The following is a 21,580-nucleotide window of genomic DNA, read 5'->3' as shown; positions in this document are numbered from 1 at the left end:
AACAACATCAACAATATTAGTAGTAATGTCATTAATGAGTTGTTTAGAAAATTATAGTCAAAGTAGTTTTTAACGAGAGAAAACTAGCAACATTTGCGATGCTAGTGTGAAATAACGGTCAAGCAACAGTTTTGCAATGTTTGCAACCTTTTTTCCACTCCACAACTATTTTACTAAAATAAAATTAGCAAAATTTATAATTCGCTTACATTTAAGTACGGCATAACGAACATCAAACTAAGCACGACTTAAACTTCAACTTAAGCGCATTATTATAAGCTAAAATGGAGCATTGCTGTTAACTGGGGACTATTTGTGTTGGCTGGCAACATAAATTTACCTAAAGCAGAGCTAATTTTTTATTTAAAAAGCAGCCACACAACACATCCACATCCACATATACATCCCCACTTTATCCAAATGGCAGCAGACAAAAGCAAAGCTAAAGGCAAATGGTATTTGAAATGGGGAATGGGGAATGGGAAAGCGATTTATGTGCTGCCAATAAATTTACTCAACACTTTGGCCCCCCCAACTAATACAATATTTACATCAAATTGTTGTACTACAAGACGGGCGGGGGTGGAGTGGACGACGGACAGCCAAAATAAAAAATTGCAGTGCGTATATTTTGCAGTTGAGTTTTGCCTCGGACTCACCGAGCTTCTTGAGCTCTTTGCGCTTTCCTTTCCCTCCACTCCCTAAGACTGTCATTTAAGTTAAAAGCGCATTTGTAAGTGCGCTGTGACTGTGCAAAGTACACTATATATACATACATATATATGTGTGTTGGGACTGTTGCTGGGAATTGGGAATGGGTCATTGGGAAAGGAATAGCAAGGAATAGCCAAGAGAGGAGCTTTGGCCTGGCAGCCAATTTCAATCCCTGTGCGCTTTTTAAAAGCAAATCTGGCACAAGCTGCGCACTTCTTGGCGCATTTTATGTCTGTGTTGTGCAATGTTTTTAGCATTATTCTTTTGGCCTTCCCCAACGAATGGCACTTTATGATGGCGCTAAGTGTTAAGCACACATCACTTCGGACAGTCAAAAGTGATGTGACATTTATTACAACTTACGCTGGCAAATAGTTTATCTAGTAGCACCCGAAAGTATGCTACGAATTTCTAATTGATTTTCCCCATACACAACAACAACAACTATGCAAGTTATACATACTTTAAGGAGTTGCTCAATAATGGAATGCTGTAGAGCCAAGCACCTAAAAGTATGCAATGTACAATTTTGCCCAAAGTTGATGATGGAGCAACTTTTCGAGTTCAAAATCCAAATCTAAGGCAAAAACTTGCACAAACAAGGTGTTCACCGTAATACTTGTATGTAGAAGAACGTTGCCGATAATAACTTTAGGGCACGATGATGACTACGTTGACGATGATGATGAAGGCTAGATAGATTTCAGGTAATGCCATGCACTCAGCTTCTGACTAATTGGAATCTCAATTTTGAGTTTAGCAGCTTGAGGATTCGGTTTCCATATTTGGCCATTGCACAAATATTTGCCACTCATGGCTAACGGTTTTTGTTGTTGCCTGCTTTTGCTTTTTCGACTTGACATTTTATATATATGTAGATGTATGGTATATCCTTGTAGCGCTTGCCTTCTGGCTTATTTTCCCATTTTCCTTGCGCCACCCACTCGATAACCCCATTTAAACTTATGACAGCCGGAGCCAAATGAAAATTTGCTCTTTTGCTTTGGCTCAATAACACTCGACATGAGCAAACAAAAATGTTGCCATTAGTTAAAGTTGGCTTACTTATTCCCTTCCATTTCCATTTCCACATCCATGTCCTTCAACTGCCATCCACTTCCGTCTTTCTTTTTTTTCTTCTCTTCTTCCATTTTTTTTTTTCTTTTTTGGTAAGCAGCATAATAAGTTTCGAGCACAACTTTTCACAGTTTTTGAAGTGCAGCTAATAAGAAATGCGTGAAGCGTTTGCTTCACCGTGTCGGCCGAGTGTGTTTCGAGTGCTGTGCTTGAGTGTGTGTGTGTGTATGTGTGTGGGTGTGGGTGTGCTTTTTATATGCATGTGTGTTTTGGTGGTTGGGCATGTGTAAATATTTATTTAGAAACTCGTCAAGTTTTTGCGTGCGATTGGAATTGAAATTTGGCTTTGGCTAGGCAAAATCCTGCTCTGTGTTTGACACACACGTTTTCCACTAGTTAAAACTTTTTTTTAGCTTTCAAAAATAATGAAGAAAATACTTAATTTATAAAGTGTTAACATTTTGTATATAGATGACAATTTTAATTTAAGTAGGCAGTTGACAGCAAATAACAAATTTGAGTTAGTCGCAAAGCAGGCCTTGTGAAAGGATCCGTCAAATCGTTTGCTTTCTAGAACAGTAATAACATCGTTTGCATGTTGTGATTATCCAAAAATCAAAAGCAATAAAATCCAATTCGGAGCCGAGCACAGATCAAGTAAATCGCGGGCGCAATTGAAAAAAAAAATTATAAAATCCAACAAAAGTAAAAGTTGTAATATTATGTTTTTTTTTTTATATTGTTTTTATGTTTTTTTCTCTTGCAGCGGAAGATTGTTTTTTTGTGAACAGAAGAGTGCGATATGTCGAACTTTTACAAGATGAAGAACTTTGCCAATCCCAAGACAATGTTCAAGTCGTGCTCCAACAACGATGATTTCTCCACAGCGCCGGTGCAAAGCTGCACCGCCTCCGCCCCTACCTCTGTCTCTGTCTCTGTTACTGCATCGGTCTCTGTTACTCCCACCGAGAAGTCCAACGAATCTGGCCACAGTGGCAGCAGTGTTATCTGCAAAAGCATACTCAATGCATCCGCATGCTGCAGCGACGAGAGTTCTCCATGTTCTCCTAGTGATTCTGTAATGGTTGAACCATTGGCCAGCGATTTGAGTGCAGACGAGCAAGAGGACAAGAGCAATGAGGACAGCGATGGGAATGTGCAATCGGTATCCAAGGAGCCGCATCATCCGTTGCACAGCGAGTGGACGCTGTGGTATTTGGAGCCGGATCGCAGCAAGAGCTGGGAGGAGATGCTGCACGAGGTGGCCAGCTTCAAGACGGTTGAGAACTTTTGGAGCCTAATCAATCACATCAAGACACCGTCGGAGATCAAAATGGGCAGCGATTATTGTCTGTTCAAGAAGGGCATACGACCAATGTGGGAGGATGAGGCGAATGTTAAGGGCGGGCGTTGGGTGATCACACTCAACAAGACCAATAAGAATGATTTGGATAATTTTTGGCTGGACACAATGCTGGTGCTCATCGGCGAGAGCTGTGACTATTCGGCTGAGCTGTGCGGCGCCGTGGTCAACATACGTAAGAAGAACAATAAGATCTCGATTTGGACAGCAAATGGGAATAATGAGGAGGCTGCCTTGGAGATTGGTGGCAAATTACGCGATGGTCTACGCATGGAGAGCGCCTATGTGCTTCAGTATCAACTGCACGAGGATACAATGTCTCAGCAGGGTTCCTTGATCAAAACCATCTACACACGTTAGGGGGGAGAAGAATTTAAACTCCGAACCGAAACAATTCAACCAAGTCCCTAAAGTTCCCCCCACTCTACAGCAACTACAGCAAAAAAAAAAAGAGAACACAAAATCTATTTTAATTGAATCGAATCGAGTTAATAATACACACAAACACAAACGCACACGCACAAAACAATTCTATTGAAAACACACACACACACACACACAAAACATAGACGTATATAAAACATTTGTGCCTTTGGCCGATTTGGATGTCAGTCCAAACACAGCAACAGCCGCAACTGCATGAAAGTAATACCAAGAACGTCTGGCGCTTGTGGCTGATCCCAATGAAGCCAACCAAATTTCTAGTCATTATAATGAAAACCGAGTAGTTTCAATTTTTCTGCTTAATGTTCCCAATTATGAATATCCAAATTGTTAGGTATCATTATAAATTCATTGTCCAATCGTAATAAAGCCTCAAAATGTTTAATGCTACTAGTTTTTTAGTTATATAGTATTCAATAAATTTAATGTTAATTTCTTGCCTGATATTTACATATTTGTAAACCACATTTATAGCTACAGCATGAATACAAAAAGTAAATCTCACAGTCGAATACACTCGACTGTGAGATACCCGCTACCCATTTTAAATAAAAGCAATATATTTTGCGTCATTATTCTCAAAATATACCAAATATACTGCAAAAATACTACAAATTTACCAAATGGTATATGTGGTATATCGGTGTAGTACCGCATTCAAAATATACCTTAGACGGCACAATATACCAGATTGTCAGCCACAGCAACTAAGACCCCTAGTAAGTAGGCGTTTTTGCCCATACAAAAGTATTTCCTTAATAACTTCCAAAATTTGTATCTGATCGCAACCAAATTCTCAGGAATCGTAACTATTTTAGTTATTATTGTATATACCAAAATTCGCAACTCTAGCTTTTAAATTACGCTTGTTATTCGAATTTTTTATATTTGCGGGGGCGGAAGTGGGCGTGGCAAAAATTTGAAGCAAACTTGATCTGCGTGCAAACATAACAAATGCTGTCGAAAAAAAATTATAGCTCTATCTCTTATAGTCTCTGAGATCTAGGTGTTCATACGGACGGACGGACAGACGTGGCTATATCGTCTCGGCTGTTGACGCTGATCAAGAATATATATACTTTATAGGGTCGGAGATGTCTTGTTCTACCTGTTACATACATTTCCTGCCGGCACAAAGTTATAATACCCTTCTACCCTATGGGTAGCGGGTATAAACAGCAGTATTTATTTTTGAAGAGCTACGAGCAAAGGTTGAGGTGAATCCGCTATTAACGAATCATTCTAATCAAGTAGAACTCTTAGGTGGAAGAGGAGTGAAGCAAGTGTATTTGGCAGCATAGCTGCGATATATGAGCCACATTCAATGAAAACATGGCCTGACATGTTTGTCTTTTAGTTTTTTTGGTTTGCTATTGTTGCTATCGCTGCTTGTTTTTGTGGAGAGTTTGAATGGCTTGGCTCCATTGGCTCCATTGGCTTTTGGCTGTTTTTTTGTTTTTTTCGACTGGACTTATTTGGCGCACGCCGTCACACAACTTGGCCCCAGCACAATTGTTTGATTTATTGACGTTTATTGGCAGTTGGCATTTTATTGTGACTATTTTTGCTGCTGCCACCGAACTGGACTGGACTCGACTTGACTCAACTCGAAGCAGCCTTCAGATCAGGTGATTTCCGTCGCATGTATGTGTGTGAGTGTGAGTGCGAGTGTGTGTGTGTGTATGTTGGCCCTCTCCTCCAATTATTGCATACCATTGTTCGATTGGCGCCAGGCCACGGTTCACCCACAAGACGTTGACCACTTTTGCTGGCATTTGATTGGATTGCTTTTTTTTTGTTTGCTGTGTGTTTTGTTGCTTTAGCTTTGGCCGCACGCTTTGAATCCTGTCACCTGTCCAATGCTTTAATCAGCATTTATATAAGATCATTGCAAAAGCATTATCAATTTGGAGCACTTAAGTACAAAAAAGCTTTTCAATTCGAGCGCTTGTGATAATCTAATCAAGGCCTTTAGTGCCTTCAAAAGTGTCTTCAATCGACCATCAAAAGCCTCCTTCACACAAGCAGCTGGTCAAAGGTCAAGGCACAAATATGTGTGTGTGTGTGTGTCGTAAATATGAACAGCGCTTTTGGGTTTTATTTGGAGAAAGAGCAGCAGCAGCAGCAGCTAGCCAAAGTATTTGGCATTGATTTATGGCATTTAATTTCATTTTATTGCATATGCGGGGGGCGGCAGTAAATTAGTTGTAATTGCGTTCCCATCCATAAAGAAAAACCTGCCTCGGCATTGATTAAAACACTTTAATCGATTAGCCATTTTTATGGGTCCAAGGCCAGGCAACAAACCAAATTTCGAATTTCGTTGCGTACGCTCAGGTTTTCCATAATTTTTTTTTGCTTCTCTTGACAGATTTATGTGTGTCATCAGTTGCGTGCTGGGAATATTTGAAGTTGACTGAATTATGCTTGATTATTGTTTAAGTTTTTATTGAAGTCATGATTAAACTGTGTACAATATTTAGTATTTAAATGTTATGTATTACATTTCTCAAGAGAATTCTCAACTAGAGTCCAAACTCTTTATTCAACGCTTTTATGTTTTACAATTTAAATTAACAATAAAAAAATGTCTTTACTTTTAATAAATAAATATAGTTTTTTGTATTCTAAATATTTGTTTAAATTTTTAACAGTTGAAGCGAAAAAAACTTCAACTAGTTGCAAATGCTCGCTGTTTATAATTTTAATTGCTCCAGGGAAATATCTATTTGAGATGTGCACTTTCTGTTCGCTGCTTTTCCTGAAACGAGCAAAAAAATCTACACGGTGAATACTCCTGTGTATGGCATCAAGTGAAGTACAAACGATGCCCATTTTAGCTTTGCTAAAAATCGGAAAATATGCAAAATAGTTGAGCAGACAATGTGTGTGGGGGCGCTTTGAGTGAGAATCGGAGTGGGGCGAAAAATGGAAAAAAGGAAAAGCGGACCACGCATTTCAACAATTGACAGTAGCGAACAACACACAACGCAACCTTCTACCAACAAAAAAAAAAAAAAAAGAACGACGTGGAGAAAAAGCAAATTTACCTGTAAGCTGGCAAACAACACCCCAGACAGCCAGAGAGAGCTGCTGGTGTTGGTGTTGGTGTTTTGGGGGCTACAGCTGGAGGCGGGCCCCACAGGTGGCATTTTGTGTGTGTAAAGCAACGATTTACATGCGTGTTATACATATACTATATATACATATAATAGTGGAAAGGGGAATGCGGAGAGGCAAATGTGGGCTGTGTGTTGGGTTGCGCTTGGATGGCATGTATTTCAATTTATTTATTTTTATTTGCGTATGCAAAATAGTCGGCTTGATTTTGGTTAACACACACAAACGCACACACATACACACACACACACACGGGCACACGCATCCACTAAGTGAGAAAGTGCTTTTCCATTTGCGGCAAAGAGCAATAGGGAGACACGTGTGGGTTCATCTAACATGGTCTCCGAGTGTGGTTGCTTTAAGGCAACAAACGAGTGTATTACTTTAAAGTCACTCTCTAAAGTTCAAACTCAATAGTTTGTAGAGAAACAAAATAATACTCATATTTAACAAGAATGCCAAAGCATTCTCGGTAATTACACATTAAATAATTATAAAAATATTAAAGAATTTGCTTTTCTGTCGCTTGCTTTTCAATTTCAAATTTGACGCGCGGAAGCAATTTCAAGAATATATCATATTTAGTAGCATACTTTAAGGGTGTCATTGCCAGTAAGAACGATAGATGGCGCCACTCAATGTATTTCAGCCTACTGCTGATTTATGTTCGCCTGTTATTTCACCTATCGGCTTGTCTCTTATTTGCCCTTCATGACGGCTTAAAGTGATCAACAAGTGATCACTGCATTCACGTAGAGTAACTGAATTTTGATTTGCTTTTGTCGGTAACTTTTCAATTTCATATTTAAAATTTGACGTTCTAAGGCCACTGCTATTACATATCATATTTTGTAGCATATTTTAGGGGTGCGCTTATTTAAATCGTCATTACCAGAAGGAACGATAGGTGTCGCCACTCACTAAGCAAGTGACTTGCTGTATTTCAGCCTACTGCTGATTTATGTTCGCCTGGTATTTCACCCACTGACTTGGCACATTTTAGCTCTTCATGGCGACTTAAAGTGATCAACAACAACAATAGCATAACTAAATTTCACCTTCTGACATTAGATTATTTTCCGTTCAAGAATTCTTTTATCATAAAATATAAAAAAAAAATCTTTAAAAATAGGAAATTTCTTGAAAATTGCAAATCTTTAATAAATCGACCCCTTTAAAACATTAATAAAAATGTTCACACACATCTGCAAATATGAAAACTTTTTGGGTTAAATTTAGCTGTTCAAAAGTTGCATTTACCAAATCAATTGTGCAGCACACACAAGTTGCACGTATTTTTCTGTGTACAATTCAATTTCGTTCAACGTCTCTTTCCCCTCACACTCGTGTGTCGTTCTCTGTTTCTATGCTTTGCATTTGCTGCCGTTGGCAATGGCTTTAAAAATTTTGAAAAAATACATTTTTGCATTTGTGTTCTGTGTTTTGTGTCATTTTTCAATATTTGCATTTTGAACTCAATCAATGCCAATGCACAACGTACACGTTGCAGCAAGTTGATGCAGGTTGCAGGTTGCAGGATTGCACGCATTCATGCTGCACGTTGCACACGAATCAGATTCAGAATCAGAACGTACGTATGTTTGTGTGTGAAAAGCAAAGCAACTCATTTAATTAATGCAACGAGGAATTAGTTGAAACATTTTGCCAAACATTTGCCTCGCATTTCATGGCAAACGAAAATTTGTGTAAGAAGCTCGGCCTCGTTTTGCTGATTGACACATATCGTTCGTGTCACTGGCTAAAGTGGTCAAAAATCAGCCTTCACAATGCCTACCACAATGCACATTGAACTTTGACCAGCACAAGCAAAGGGGTCAAATGCTCAATGGTCCAACACACACACATACATTTGGCCAAAAACGTAATCACACCAGCAACAACAACTGCAGCAGCAGCAGCAGCGCATGATTGACATCACTGGTCATTACTTATTTAAGATTCTCTGCCTACAGCAGGCCTCGAACATTAACTAAGTTTTGGAGCTAGGCCTACCTAAACATACGGGGGGGTCAACGTATCAACGACCTACCTCATCCAATCTCCATGTATTATGCGTGTGTGTTTTGGGCAACACCGCATAATTAGGCGAACTCGGCTTTAGCAACTGCAACCAGCAGCAAACAGCAGCAGCAGCCATTTCAATATTGCATTGCATACAGGTTGCTAACCTGACTCTCAACTTTGCTTCACCTCATCTAACTATTCCACCATATTCCATAGTTGTGTGTATGTATGTGTGTGTGTGTGGTTGTACGTGCTGCTGTTCGTGTTAGTTTATTTTGGCCACGATTGCTTGGGGATTTACGGATAACATTTCGATTTCCAGCGACAAGTGGAGTCAATCAATAGTTTGGGAAAACTAAAAAACTAGCTTCCATTTTTTATTCGGCTCAAGTAGATACGGAAAACCATTTACATTTTAAGGTGTACATGACTTCGTTATGAAATTCTTGCGGAAAATGTCATTGCATAAAATATTTATATAATTTTGCCAGCGTTATTAATAATTAAATTAGATTATGTATCTAGTTTGAATATAATTTAAGTTGTACTTAATTTATTTGATTTGATTGATCTCTGATGTGTTGCTCGCAATAATTCGAAGTACTTTTCATTGGATTCCGCTAAGAGCTAATTGAAATTGACAGCCATATAACCTAAGTGTTAACGCCATTTATACACAACATATCATGCAAAATTTCACTCAAAATTAATAATCATAATAACTAACTTAATTATCTATAAACTTACTAATTTTCAAGCCAATAAGATAGTCACTATGTGTTATGTGTAAGTATTTTTAAAGCACTCATTCAATTGTGTTACACTATACAATATTTCTTTTAAATATATCCATTATATATTTTATTCAATTATCTAAAAAATTTTCTTTTGCAGTATGTGCAACTGCATTAATACGATACAATATTTTAGTTACATTTAATCTTATGCTATATTAACAAACTACTTGGAGTACTTCAATTGTTTGGTTAGCAATTAAAAAATGGTAAAAGCTCGGTCAAGATAGAACTTTAACGAGAACTTTCAGGCCACAACTTAGTTGGCCAATTGGCTAACAGAGAGAGAGAGTTAGTTGGTTGGTTGACCATGCTGATACGATGATAACGGCATGCCAGTGAAGAGGCAGACCCAACAGGAAATTTTGCAAAATCAACATCAAGCGAGTCCAGAATTTACTATTTGGCTGCCAAGCAACCGCAACATGAAAATTCCGATGCCAATGGAAAAGAGTTGGCCCATAAATCGAATGGCGTCAGTTTCAAGAGCTGCTGTAAGTTGGCCAAGACTTCATTAAGTGGCAAATTAAATGGATTGCTTTGACTGCGCATCAGACAAGATAACTAAGCCGAGCCGTGAGGCATTCCCATAACCTATATTCCCCATATCCGATGTCCAAGCTGAGGATGGAGCTGTTGTCCTGTTTTGTGTCTGAGTCTGGAGCTTGAGCAAAGTGCACTCGTAAATGTTGACATTCATTGTTGTTGCACTTTAATGTGCTTTCGCTTGTTCTCTTTGGCCATCTTATTCCCAATCCTATTTGCGAGTTCGTCTTCGTCTTTGCCATCGCCATCGTCGTCGTCTTCGTCTGTGGCGCATTTGTGCTCTGGATTTTGTTTTTATTATGATTATTTTAACTGCCAAGGCAAAGGCAAACACACAGCAGCAACAGCAGCAGCAGCAGGAAGATGCGCTCTGCCTAAGGATGCAGCGGAAGCGCGGCTTCACTGTGACAGGCTTGGCAAGATTTGGGAGGCAGCAAGTGGCAGCAAGTGGCAGCGGAGCGCGCAGCATAAAATGCAATTTTCACATGCCTGACAGCGGCAACTGGCAGACTGGCAGACTGGCAAACTGGCAACTGGCAAACGGGCAACCGGGGGGTAACAGCCATTTTCGATGGGTTGGGAGCCAAATGAATTTGGCGTCGGGAGCTGTGTTCACAAAAAACAACAGTAAAGTGAAATGCAATAAAACAAAAAGACAACACAAAAAAAAAAGGGAGTGAACCCGGCAGCAGACAGCAAGCAGCAGGAACAGCGGGAAAACAACTGTGACTGTGACTGCAACTGGGACTGTCTTGTCTTTGGATGCGAAGCTGTGAGCTGGAAACTGAAACTGAAACTGAAGCTCGAGCTGAAGCTGAAGCTGAAGCTGCAGTCGCAGTTGCTGCAGCTGTGACAACGCCTTTGCCTGTCAAGCGTTTGCCTCCTCGACCCGAGACCTTTGCACTACGAACTGTCACACACACACACACCACTCTACACACACACAAACACACACACACAGGCATACTACGCCATTGCATTTACAGTGCAATGATTCAAATTGTCGCCTTGGATTATGGATTTATTACGCGTCTCGTTTTTAGTAAGCTCCAAGCGACTGCAATTGTGCATGCTGCTCGCAATTACTATCAATGTAGCTACCAGCCTGACGACGACGACGACATACAAACATGCATACTATATAGTATATATATAAGTATTACTTGCTCTCTGCGCTTCGCTGAGTCTCCTCGAGTAATCCATAAAAACATTTATATCGAATTCGAAAATGTGTCACTAATTCGCGTTGACAATATTTTTTTTCCTTTTTTTTTATTTTTTTGGTTTTATCTATGTTTGGTTTTCAGCTGGCGTCTCTGTTGCTCTGTGTGACATCTTGCATAGAAATGAAGCTACTCCACAAAGCGAGCATTTGAGTGCGTTCGAATGAAATGCGATAGCTTTAAATTTGGCAAAAATTCATAAGAAATGAGTGGGCTTTAAGTTTCATTGAGCTTAATAGATTAATTGATTATTTTTTTTAAGAAATGAAAAATTTATTGAAAAGTTAGGTATAAATAAAAACTAAATATTATAACTAAGAATATTAAATTAAAGACGGCAAATTATATTATATGTATATGAATTATGAATTTGACTAATAAAATTTTCTCGGTTTAGTTTTTAATTTGAAACATATCTATTTAATTTTGAAATTAGCTAAAAACGTAAAAAATAGTTAAGGATACTAAAATAAAGAATGTAAGACTTAAAAAATATATATCAATGAATTAAAATGTACTTAATTATTCTTTATTTATTTATTTTTCAAAATTATTTTTACTATTTATAACAACGTAATAATTTTATTACGTACTAAATCTCACAGATTAAATAGCGACAATCTTAAAGAAAAATTATAGCAAAATTATGAATTAAAAATGTATTACTATTTTTTATTTATTTTAAAAATTATTTAAAACAATGTAATACAAAAATTAAGAATCTTTTAACAAAGCGTAATTTATTAAAGACTCCAATTCTTAAATAAAAATTTTTTATTAAAATAAAAATTAAGGAATTTCAGAAAAAAGAAAATACTTTATTAATAGACTAAAATCATTGTAAATTTTTGTAGCTATAGTTATAACAATTATAGACAGACAGACGGATTGCCTTAAGTGGGTTAAAGGGTCTCGAATTATATACTCACGAATACCTTTTAAATTAAGTCTATAGAAAACTGACTTTACAAGGTATTCGCAACAGATGCTGCACTTAATTGCTGTAAGAGACAGACTTGTTTAATAATTGTGATTTAAAAATGAACTTTACTATTTGATAATGACAGCAACTTTCTTACAAATAGACGAATACTGTAATGAAATGACAGACAGACGTTTTACCTTCAAATCATAGATAGAAACTGTTTTTACAGGGTATTCGCTATAGCAACAGCAAAACGAAAATTGAGTTGCTTAGCCTAGAAGCAGAGTGCCAAAGCTCAATTTGTCATGGAAGCCTTGTCAAAGATCATTTGTTTAGTTTCGTTTTTACTTATTTTTTTTTGTGTTGGTGTCTCCTCAATGATTATTAAATTTTGTCAAAGAATCTGAAATAATAAAAAAGCGCGTTAAAAAAAATGTTGATGGCCAGCAAGTGGTCAAGGTTTCAAGACAACCAAAAAAAAAAAAACACAAAATAATAGACAATATAAGTATGTGTGTGTGTGTGTGTGCTTGTACTTTTGCTATAAAGTTATTTATTGATAATGTTGAAAATAATGTGTTGGGTACTTTGGCTAAGATTGTGCTTAGTCAGAGAGAATTGCACAACACTCGACCCTTGAATGGCGGAGGGAACGGGAGGTCAAAGGTTACCAGACAACACTACTTAAGAGTGTATTGGGCAAACATCATGTTGTACGCTGGATGCCGCATGCCGCATGCCTCATGCCTCAGGCCGCAGGCCGCGTGCCGCATGTTTCGTGCTCATGCCAAGGCCCCCCCAAAGCCCAAAAATGTGGCGGCAAAATGCGCGACGCGACGCGACCCGGCGAAAACATTTAAAACAAAGCGCATTTGAAAGCTTTTCGTAATTATTATTATGTATTGTGCATTATTTGTGTACAAGTGTAATTGTTGTCAACAAAAGCAGCAGAAAACATTGTGCAACAAAATGTTGCAGCTTGTTGTTGTTGTTGTTGTTGTTGTCGACTAAATTGCCGTTGACAACGCTGACATTTCAAATTTAGACATTGCCTGACTGTTGACCGCACATTAAAAAGCGCTGTTTTGTGTGCCACGGCAAGTGAGTGCCCCCAACAGCCACCCAGCCTCATGCCACCCTGCCACCCTGCCACCACCCCACCCAAGGCATCCCTCGCTCACTCTCACACCCTCCTCTCAACTGCCTACAACTCACTCACAATGTGTCGCTTTTTTTATTTATTTTTTTTCCTTCGTTTTTTTTTTTTGCTACATTTTGTTTATTTTGTTAATTGTCATTGCGGTCGTGGTCGTCTCTGGCTCGCCCTTTCACTCACACTCTTAGCTTCATCTCTCTTTTGTTTGCCGCACATAAAATTATGTAAAAATATTAGAAGAATTTCCGTTTCGTAAAAACGTGTTAAAAATGTTTACAGCCTCGCTCAACAGCAACAACGACAGCAACAACGACAGCGAGTCAGCGTTTGCCTGTCATCGGGGGCAAGCATCGGGGGCATGCCAGCAATTCGACCTGCACGAAGATGCAGCAGCCGCAACAATCACGTTGGAGGCGTCACAGATTAATTAACGTCTCTGCGATAAAGCACGTTACAGTCAGTCGCCGGCGTCGTCGTCGTCGTTGTCGTTGTTGCAACCACAAGCTTCTTCCATGGTCATAGTGAACAACTTGACTGCAGCTCAAACTGGCGCAGTTTTTTTTTTTTTTTTTTTTTTTTTGTCTAGCATCCAAAAACTTTGCAAAATATATATATGAAAGTATTGCTTTGTACCTTTTGAACAGTGGGCAACAAATGCAAATTAGCTAGCGAACAAGCAGCAAAGTCTAAGGAGCTTAGTCAATAGAGCCTTTGAACTTAAAAGCGAAAATCGTTTGAATATTTTAAAGACTAGAACATACAATTTTATTTTAAGAAATAATGCACTATAGTGCATAGTATATTATGTAGTACACATAATAGTTAAAGTCAGGATTACATGAATTCTTCAAATATTTAAAGACAAAATAGAAAACTAGCTAAAAATATGTAACCAAAAGATATACACACTGCTGGTTTTGAGTTCGACTAAATACAAAATAAGTTCAAATTGTATAAAAGTAAATAAATATAGATAAAAGAGACGCACCTTTACTTACATTCAAATTTGTTTAATATTTATTATTTGAATGATATTTGAAAAGAAGTTGACATGAAAAATCTTTTGATATATAATGTGGTTTAAAAACATTTTCTTCTCAAAATAAAGTGTTATTTTGTATAGCATATTGAATATCGCTTCCTTTATTAGTTATAACTTCATATATCCGATCCTTCATAGAATTATATAAGGAATCCATGTAGATCAAGGAAATCTCGCTCTAAGCACATTTAAAAGCTGCATTTAATATTAACTTATATTCGTATTGCTTTCCCTCTTCGTATACCTTTTGTGTTAGCCAGCCCTAAAACTTTTCAATTACGTTAAGATATAGAAAATATTATATGATATGTAGGTCATGACATTATGGTTTTGTAAAATCGCCCAATTTTGATAAAAATGAAAGCATTATAAAAGAAATATTCGCAAAATTTTTAAAAATCAAAGAAATGTAAAAATGAAAATATTATAATAACAAATTAACAAAGAAGAAATAATTTAAATAATGCAAATTTTAAAACTTACGATTTTGTTTTAATATGTATAAGCTTAAAAAACTAGACAAGAGTTGATTAAAAATATTATATTTAGCAAAGCTTAGAAAAGGCAAGAAAAGAAGAAGAGAAAAGGATACAAAGTATTGACAATAATATTCATTATTTGATTATTGTTAAATACTATGTTTTGCAATTCTAAAGTTTCAAAGAATATATATTCATCAAAATATAACATTATTCATGATTATTATAGCATATGCAAAATGCAGTTTACAAAGATGTACATTAATAAGAATAATAATAAAATGAGCAAAGTTGCATTTAATATCAATAGACTTGCAAACAATAAATAATAATAAAAATCAGTTGTGTTTGTGTGTGTGTGTTGGATGTCTTGTTTTCAATTCAATGGTCAATGTTTTGCCCCATTCTATAAAGATGGGCGGACGATGATAAATGAAAGCAATATCCATGTCATGCTCGAATTTCTGTAGCTCAACCTCCACGGTTAAATCGCAGAACGTGCTGATTTATCTAACATATCGCGCCGGGCGACAGAGATAAGGATATTTGTTGGACAGCCAGAGTAGAGACAGTAGAGAGCACTTGTCTGATGCTCGACTCTCAGCTCGACTCTCAGGTCGACTCAGGACTCTCGACTCTTGGCTGAGAAATGACGTCTAGACACTGTTCATTTTGCGAGCCCCAAAAAACAATGGGCAGGCAAAAAGAGTTCGGCTCGGCTTTCATATTAAAGCGTAAAGCGATGCGATGGGCTTTTCACATTTTTGTTTTTCATCTTTTTCTTTTGGCGTATTTAATTTACCTTCTATTTTTGATACATTTTTTGTGTATCTTCTTTTTTTTTGTCGGATGGGCATTTCGCTTAATTTTGGTCGTTGGTCTTGCTGCTGCTGTTTTTTTTGTTCGTGTGCCAAGGAGCGCGCTTTATTTTTCAGTCCAGCTAACTAAATACCTGTATAAATATTTTATTACGCAAATGAAACAAGCATTGTTTGCATTTTATTTATGTGTATGTGTGTGTGTGTGTAGAACTGCGCCACATCCTGCAACAGGATGGCGTCCAACTACTTCTACTTTTGCTGCTGGCCAAATGAAATGGCCGCATTAAGGTGACGCCGTTTGCCAACTGTTCGTTGCTGCCTCGCCAAAAAAAGTATACATATATATATATATATATATATTTCAAAAAAAAAAAAAAAAGAATGAAGAGAATAAAGGCAGCAGCCGCCGATGGCTGCACGTGCGGTATTCTGGGCAACATTCATTTGCATGCTGCCTGTGAATGACACTGCGACAGAGAAGGAGGGGGACGAAGAGGAGGAATACGAGTAGTCTTGACCAACGGACAGCGGAAGCACAAAGCAAAAGAGAATCCTAAGAGACAAGTACACATCCTACATACACAAATTTCTTCTTCTTTTTTTGTCTCTGATTGAATAAAGAGTTGCTTAAATGGTGCGATGGACAACAGCTAAAAATCGAAGTGGGCAACGCTTAAATGAAGCAAAATTCGTATTCGAAATATGTTTGCATTGATTTATGTCCGCCCAATGACAAATTGGCCCACTGTAATTACCTGAAGTGGCCAATGGGCCAATTGGCTACTTGCCAAATCAATGTGTTAAGTGTTAAATGACCATTCAAAGTGCCAAGAATGGACAAACAGCAGACAGAGGATGAGAGAGCTAAATGCACTGCAAAAAACCGTTTTAAAAACAAGATTTTGGTCTTAGTAACATACTAAAAAGTGTGTCAGGCACATGAACATTATTAATAAGAGGACAAAAAGCTTATATAGTTTTAAGACCAATCAATAAAGACAGCTACAGTCGAGTATATGTAAATATGCCAAATTAATTACCGCAAAAATACTAAAAATATACCAAATTTGGTATAGTACTACATTCACTCTATAGTATATGTGCAAAACATACCAGATTGTCAGCCTGATCTGTCTGGTATATTTTTGGCTCTATTGTATATTTTTAATGTAGAATACTACATCAATATACCAAATATACCATGGGGTATATTTTAGAAACTACAATCAATTAAGACAGCTACAGTCGAGTATATGTAAATATGCCAAATTAATTACCGCAAAAATACTAAAAATATACCAAATTTGGTATAGTACTACATTCACTCTATAATATAAGTGCAAAACGTACCAGATCGTCAGCCTGATCTGTCTGGTATATTTTTGACTCTATTGTATATTTTTAATGTAGTACTACATCAATATACCAAATATACCATGGGGTATATTTTAGAAACTACAATCAATTAAGACAGCTACAGTCGAGTATATGTAAAAATGGCAAATTAATTACCGCAAAAATACTAAAAATATACCAAATCTGGTATATTACTAAATTCACTCTATAGTATAAGTGCAAAACATACCAGATCGTCAGCCTGATTTGTCTGGTATATTTTTGACTCTATTGTATATTTTTAATGTAGTACTACATCAATATACCAAATATAATATGGGGTATATTTTAGAAACTACAATCAATTAAGACAGCTACAGTCGAGTATATGTAAATATGGCAAATTAATTACCGCAAAAATACTAAAAATATACCAAATCTGGTATATTACTACATTCACTCTATGGTATAAGTGCAAAACATACCAGATCGTCAGCCTGATCTGTCTGGTATATTTTTGACTCTATTGTATATTTTTAATGTAAAATACTACATCATTATACCAAATATACCATGGGGTATATTTTAGAAACTACTCTTTTTTCGGTGTGGAAACTGAGTATGCCACACATTTTCACATGCTGATTAGCACAATAAATTCACAGTCGAGTATATGTAAATATGTCAAATTAATTACCGCAAAAATACTAAAAATATACCAAATTTGATATAGTACTACATTCACTCTATAGTATAAGTGTAAAACATACAAGATCGACAGCCCGATCTGTCTGGTATATTTTTGACTCTATTGTATATTTTTAATGTGGAATACTTCATCAATATACCAAATATACCATGAGGTATATTTGAGAAACTACTCTTTTTTCGGTGTGGAAACTGAGTATGCCACACATTTTCACATGCTGATTAGCACAATAAATTCACAGTATTTTCTTACAACATGCAAAGCAGTAAGTAATTAAAATAAATAGTAAATTTGTCGAATTCAATTGTGGTTGCCTACAGCTGGCAATGAGACAACACAACTGCTGCAATGGATACGCAAATCGGTGTCAAGTCCGCGCTGGCATGGATTGCAGGATCTAGCCAATGGCGTTGTCTGGTGTCGCCTGATGGCCAAAGTGTTGCCCGGCTCCATTGCGAGTGTGCTGATCATACATCGGCCGGCGAATGAACGCGATTCCATGCACAATTATATGCTGTTGCAGGGCGCGTTTAGAAAGTTGAATATAGCCTGGTATTTCGATACACACCAATTGATTGATGGCAATCAAACGGAGCTGCTTAAGTTGGGTCAATCGATGCTACGATTGCGCGACGCTTGCAACAATCAATTGCGGGAGCAGCAGCAGCAGCAACAACAACAGCAGCAAAGATCAATGCAACGGGCAGGCCTAAGTTCACAACGATTATCACGTTTCGCAGCTGGTGAATTCGAGATGCCACAACAATTGTCCGGGCTGCAGGAATCAATTGCTGGCACGATGGATGCGCCAGTGGAATCGGAGCAGCAACAGCAACTCTCAATTGTTGCCGAGCAACAGCAGCAGCCACAGCAGCCAACGCAACAGGCGCAATTGAAACAACAAATCGAAACACTCTACCACAAACAACAGCTGGCAATGGCAGCCTCTTTGGCTGTTCCTGCCACTGACATTGATCCTTTTGCTGCTGTTGCCAGACCAGCAGCCATTGCTCTGTGCCTTTGCAGCAAGTGTATAAGCAATAGACAGCAATTGGATAACAGTATAAACAATTGATGAAGGTCTGAGTTGCATGAAATGAGTTTCAAAATTAATGATGCAAATATTAGAAAATATGTGTGGTTACTTGTAATTTAGTTGTACAAATAAATTCAACATAATATTCGATGAATAAAGAGAATTTCCAATGTTATATTTCGTATAGAATTTTTAAATAATTGTGTTGGCTAAATAATAATATGAGTTATATTCTAAAAAGTTAGATATATTTATGGGTAATTCCATGGCGAAATTTGTCCCGTGCGAGACTTTTTACTGTGCACTGCAGTGAAAATAACATAAACTGAAACAATTTTAAAAATAAGTGAAAGTTTTATATAAGCACTATATTTAGAGCTAAGATTTATTTTAGGAACTTCATCTATTTTACGATAAAATATATAATTTCATTAATTTTTTTTGTTGTGCGTACGAATTTGTTAATTTTTGAAATTATTAAAACACAAAACGAAACAGAAAGAAAATTCAAAAACCATTCTTAGCTCTAATTAAAGTACTTATCTAGAGCTATACAAATAAACTTTTCTTATTTTTAAAATTGTTTCAGTTTATTTTATATTCAATGGAAAGAGTCTCCGTCATGGAATTACCCATATATAAGTGAGTTTGAATTACCGAGATATATTTTTATAGAATTGTGTTGGCAACTAAAAGTATTGAATATGACATTTATTTTATAGCATATGTATTGACTAATTGTAATTACAACATATTTAAAAGGCTTTAAAAATATATGATAATTCCAAATTTTGCAGCATAGTTTTTTTAATGCAGCAAGGACATTGACAAGAAAGTGACTGGTAAATGTTTGTTAATAGTTTCATTGGCTAAAAAAAGTTGCGTACTAAGTACACTGTATCTCCGCTTAACTCTAGAAATAGCAAAAAGCATTGCATCAAGAATATTATAATAAATTATGAGAAATCTCTATTTGGTAATGAACTTTGCTCTGAAAGCAAGTCAGCATTCAATAAACAGAACTATGAACTGTATATATTTTATATTTATTTTCAATATTTTCAGCATTTTCATTTGCTTTTACCTTCGAGCTTAATCAGTTTTCACAGCACATGCAACGATGCCTTTATGCTTGTGCTCTTTTTCATCCGTTCATTGCACTATTAAACCGAAAATAGCAGTAATAGCTTCATATGGCTGAGCTGCAACGAGACCGAGACCGACACAGGAATATTGAGCTGGGGATGCAGTGAATTTTATCGCCTCGAGACGACATCAGATTCTGGTCACTGGGTAACCTTCTAAAGCTGCGCAGATGCAGGGCAATATGCGAGCGAGAGAGAACTGTGCTAGAAACATTTAATGGGAGTTAAAGCATAAAAGAAGAAGTTGAAGCAGAAGACGAGAAAAAAGAAAAACAGAATACATAATATTGCGCATACGTCGCATGTGACAGTTGACCATCCATTTTTGGGCGAATGTTGCTGTCAGTGTCGTTGGCGTTGTCGCTGTCGCTGTCGTTTCTGTTTGCTTTCTGTTTGCTTAGCAAATGACGAAAAGCGAAGTGAACACAGTGCGGGGGTGGAGAGGGAGGTGAGGAAAGCGAGGAATGTGCTAGGACTTGTGGGCGACTATGGTAATGCGAATGTTAAGTCAGCAGCTGGAATGGAGAGCGAGAGACGAGCGTTTGCTTTGGGCTTTGCTTTCAGCTTTGGCTGGCTTAACAATCAAACAGCGATTCGCCATTGAAATTAGGCTAATGAAATGCTTGTTAACTGAAAGTGACAACATGGCTGTAGTGCTGTAGCCAAAACCAAACATGCCAATTAAAGTGGGCGACGACAATCCGAAATCCGAAAGGCGACATCAAATAGACAAATTCTTAGCGAGGGAACAAACAAATTTAATTAGATTACATCGCGAGTGGCTACAAATCACATTCACTCACGAGCTCTTTTTAATTGATTAATTTATTTAGAAATTTGTTAGTTACTTACAAATAAAATAAATGTAAATTTTGTGTAATTTTATATGCTTTGCTTTCTACCAATTGCAATCTTTATAAGCTGATCTTCATTTTAATTTGTTAATCGGCGAAAAAAAAAATTTGATGAGGCGAAAACTATACCAAATGTCAATCAAAAACTATCGGCTAATGGAGTTGTCGAATTATCCAAATTACGTGTTTAATGAATGGATATATTTAAACTCAATTTATGGAAAAAATATAAATTACATATTAGGGAAACACAATAGAAAATAACTATAATTGTTACAGTCTATTAAACATAAAAAGCTTTCAACAACTACATTAACATTGTTTAAACATATACTTAAAATTAGTAACACAAAATATTATTTCAAATAAATTACATTCTATAAAACTGTAGGAAAACTATAAAGTAATTATGGAAGCAATTTTGACTTTTTAAAGCTACGCTAGCTAGCTAATAATATTTACAAAGTTTGAATATGTCGCCAATAGATTTTACTACCATTTGTTCAATAAATTATAGAAAAAAACACAATAAAAAAACTATACATTTTAAATTCTGTTAAACTTAAAAAGCTTTTAATTATTGCATTATATTCAGTTAAAATTAATGACATCATATACATTTTATTAAATTGTAGAAAAATATGAAATACATAAAAAAAAGTAAAGTAATTATGGATGAAATTCTAAGTTTCGATAAAAACTGTAAAGTTAGAAGATGTATCCAATAGATTTTAATGCACTTTGTTCAATAGTTTATGGCAAAGAAAAACAT

At 36.6% G+C, this 21,580-nt stretch overlaps 2 protein-coding genes across 2 annotated transcripts; both read left to right on the top strand.

Annotated features, from left to right (window-relative positions):
- The first annotated feature begins 2,339 nt into the window (after window positions 1-2,339).
- Window positions 2,340-3,988, top strand: LOC117577878 (eukaryotic translation initiation factor 4E1). The gene is made up of 2 exons (XM_034262837.2): window positions 2,340-2,496; window positions 2,558-3,988. The coding sequence occupies exon 2, from the start codon at window positions 2,594-2,596 to the stop codon at window positions 3,512-3,514; it is 921 nt and encodes a 306-aa protein (XP_034118728.1). The 5' UTR covers window positions 2,340-2,496; window positions 2,558-2,593; the 3' UTR covers window positions 3,515-3,988.
- Window positions 3,989-17,957: 13,969 nt separating this feature from the next.
- On the top strand, window positions 17,958-18,973 carry LOC117570365 (serum response factor homolog A-like). The gene is made up of 2 exons (XM_034251944.2): window positions 17,958-18,038; window positions 18,094-18,973. The coding sequence occupies exons 1-2, from the start codon at window positions 18,029-18,031 to the stop codon at window positions 18,846-18,848; spliced, it is 765 nt and encodes a 254-aa protein (XP_034107835.1). The 5' UTR covers window positions 17,958-18,028; the 3' UTR covers window positions 18,849-18,973.
- Window positions 18,974-21,580: the final 2,607 nt, after the last annotated feature.

The sequence above is a fragment of the Drosophila albomicans genome, chromosome X (assembly GCF_009650485.2).
Source record: "Drosophila albomicans strain 15112-1751.03 chromosome X, ASM965048v2, whole genome shotgun sequence".
Classification (NCBI taxonomy): domain Eukaryota; kingdom Metazoa; phylum Arthropoda; class Insecta; order Diptera; family Drosophilidae; genus Drosophila; species Drosophila albomicans.
The sequence above is the reverse complement of the archived record's forward strand: the minus strand, read 5'-3'. Positions and strand labels throughout refer to the sequence as shown.

Excerpts from the sequence above, each read along its gene's own strand:
- LOC117577878 (XM_034262837.2), top strand. The coding sequence starts at position 2,594 with ATGTCGAACTTTTACAAGATGAAGAACTTTGCCAATCCCAAGACAATG.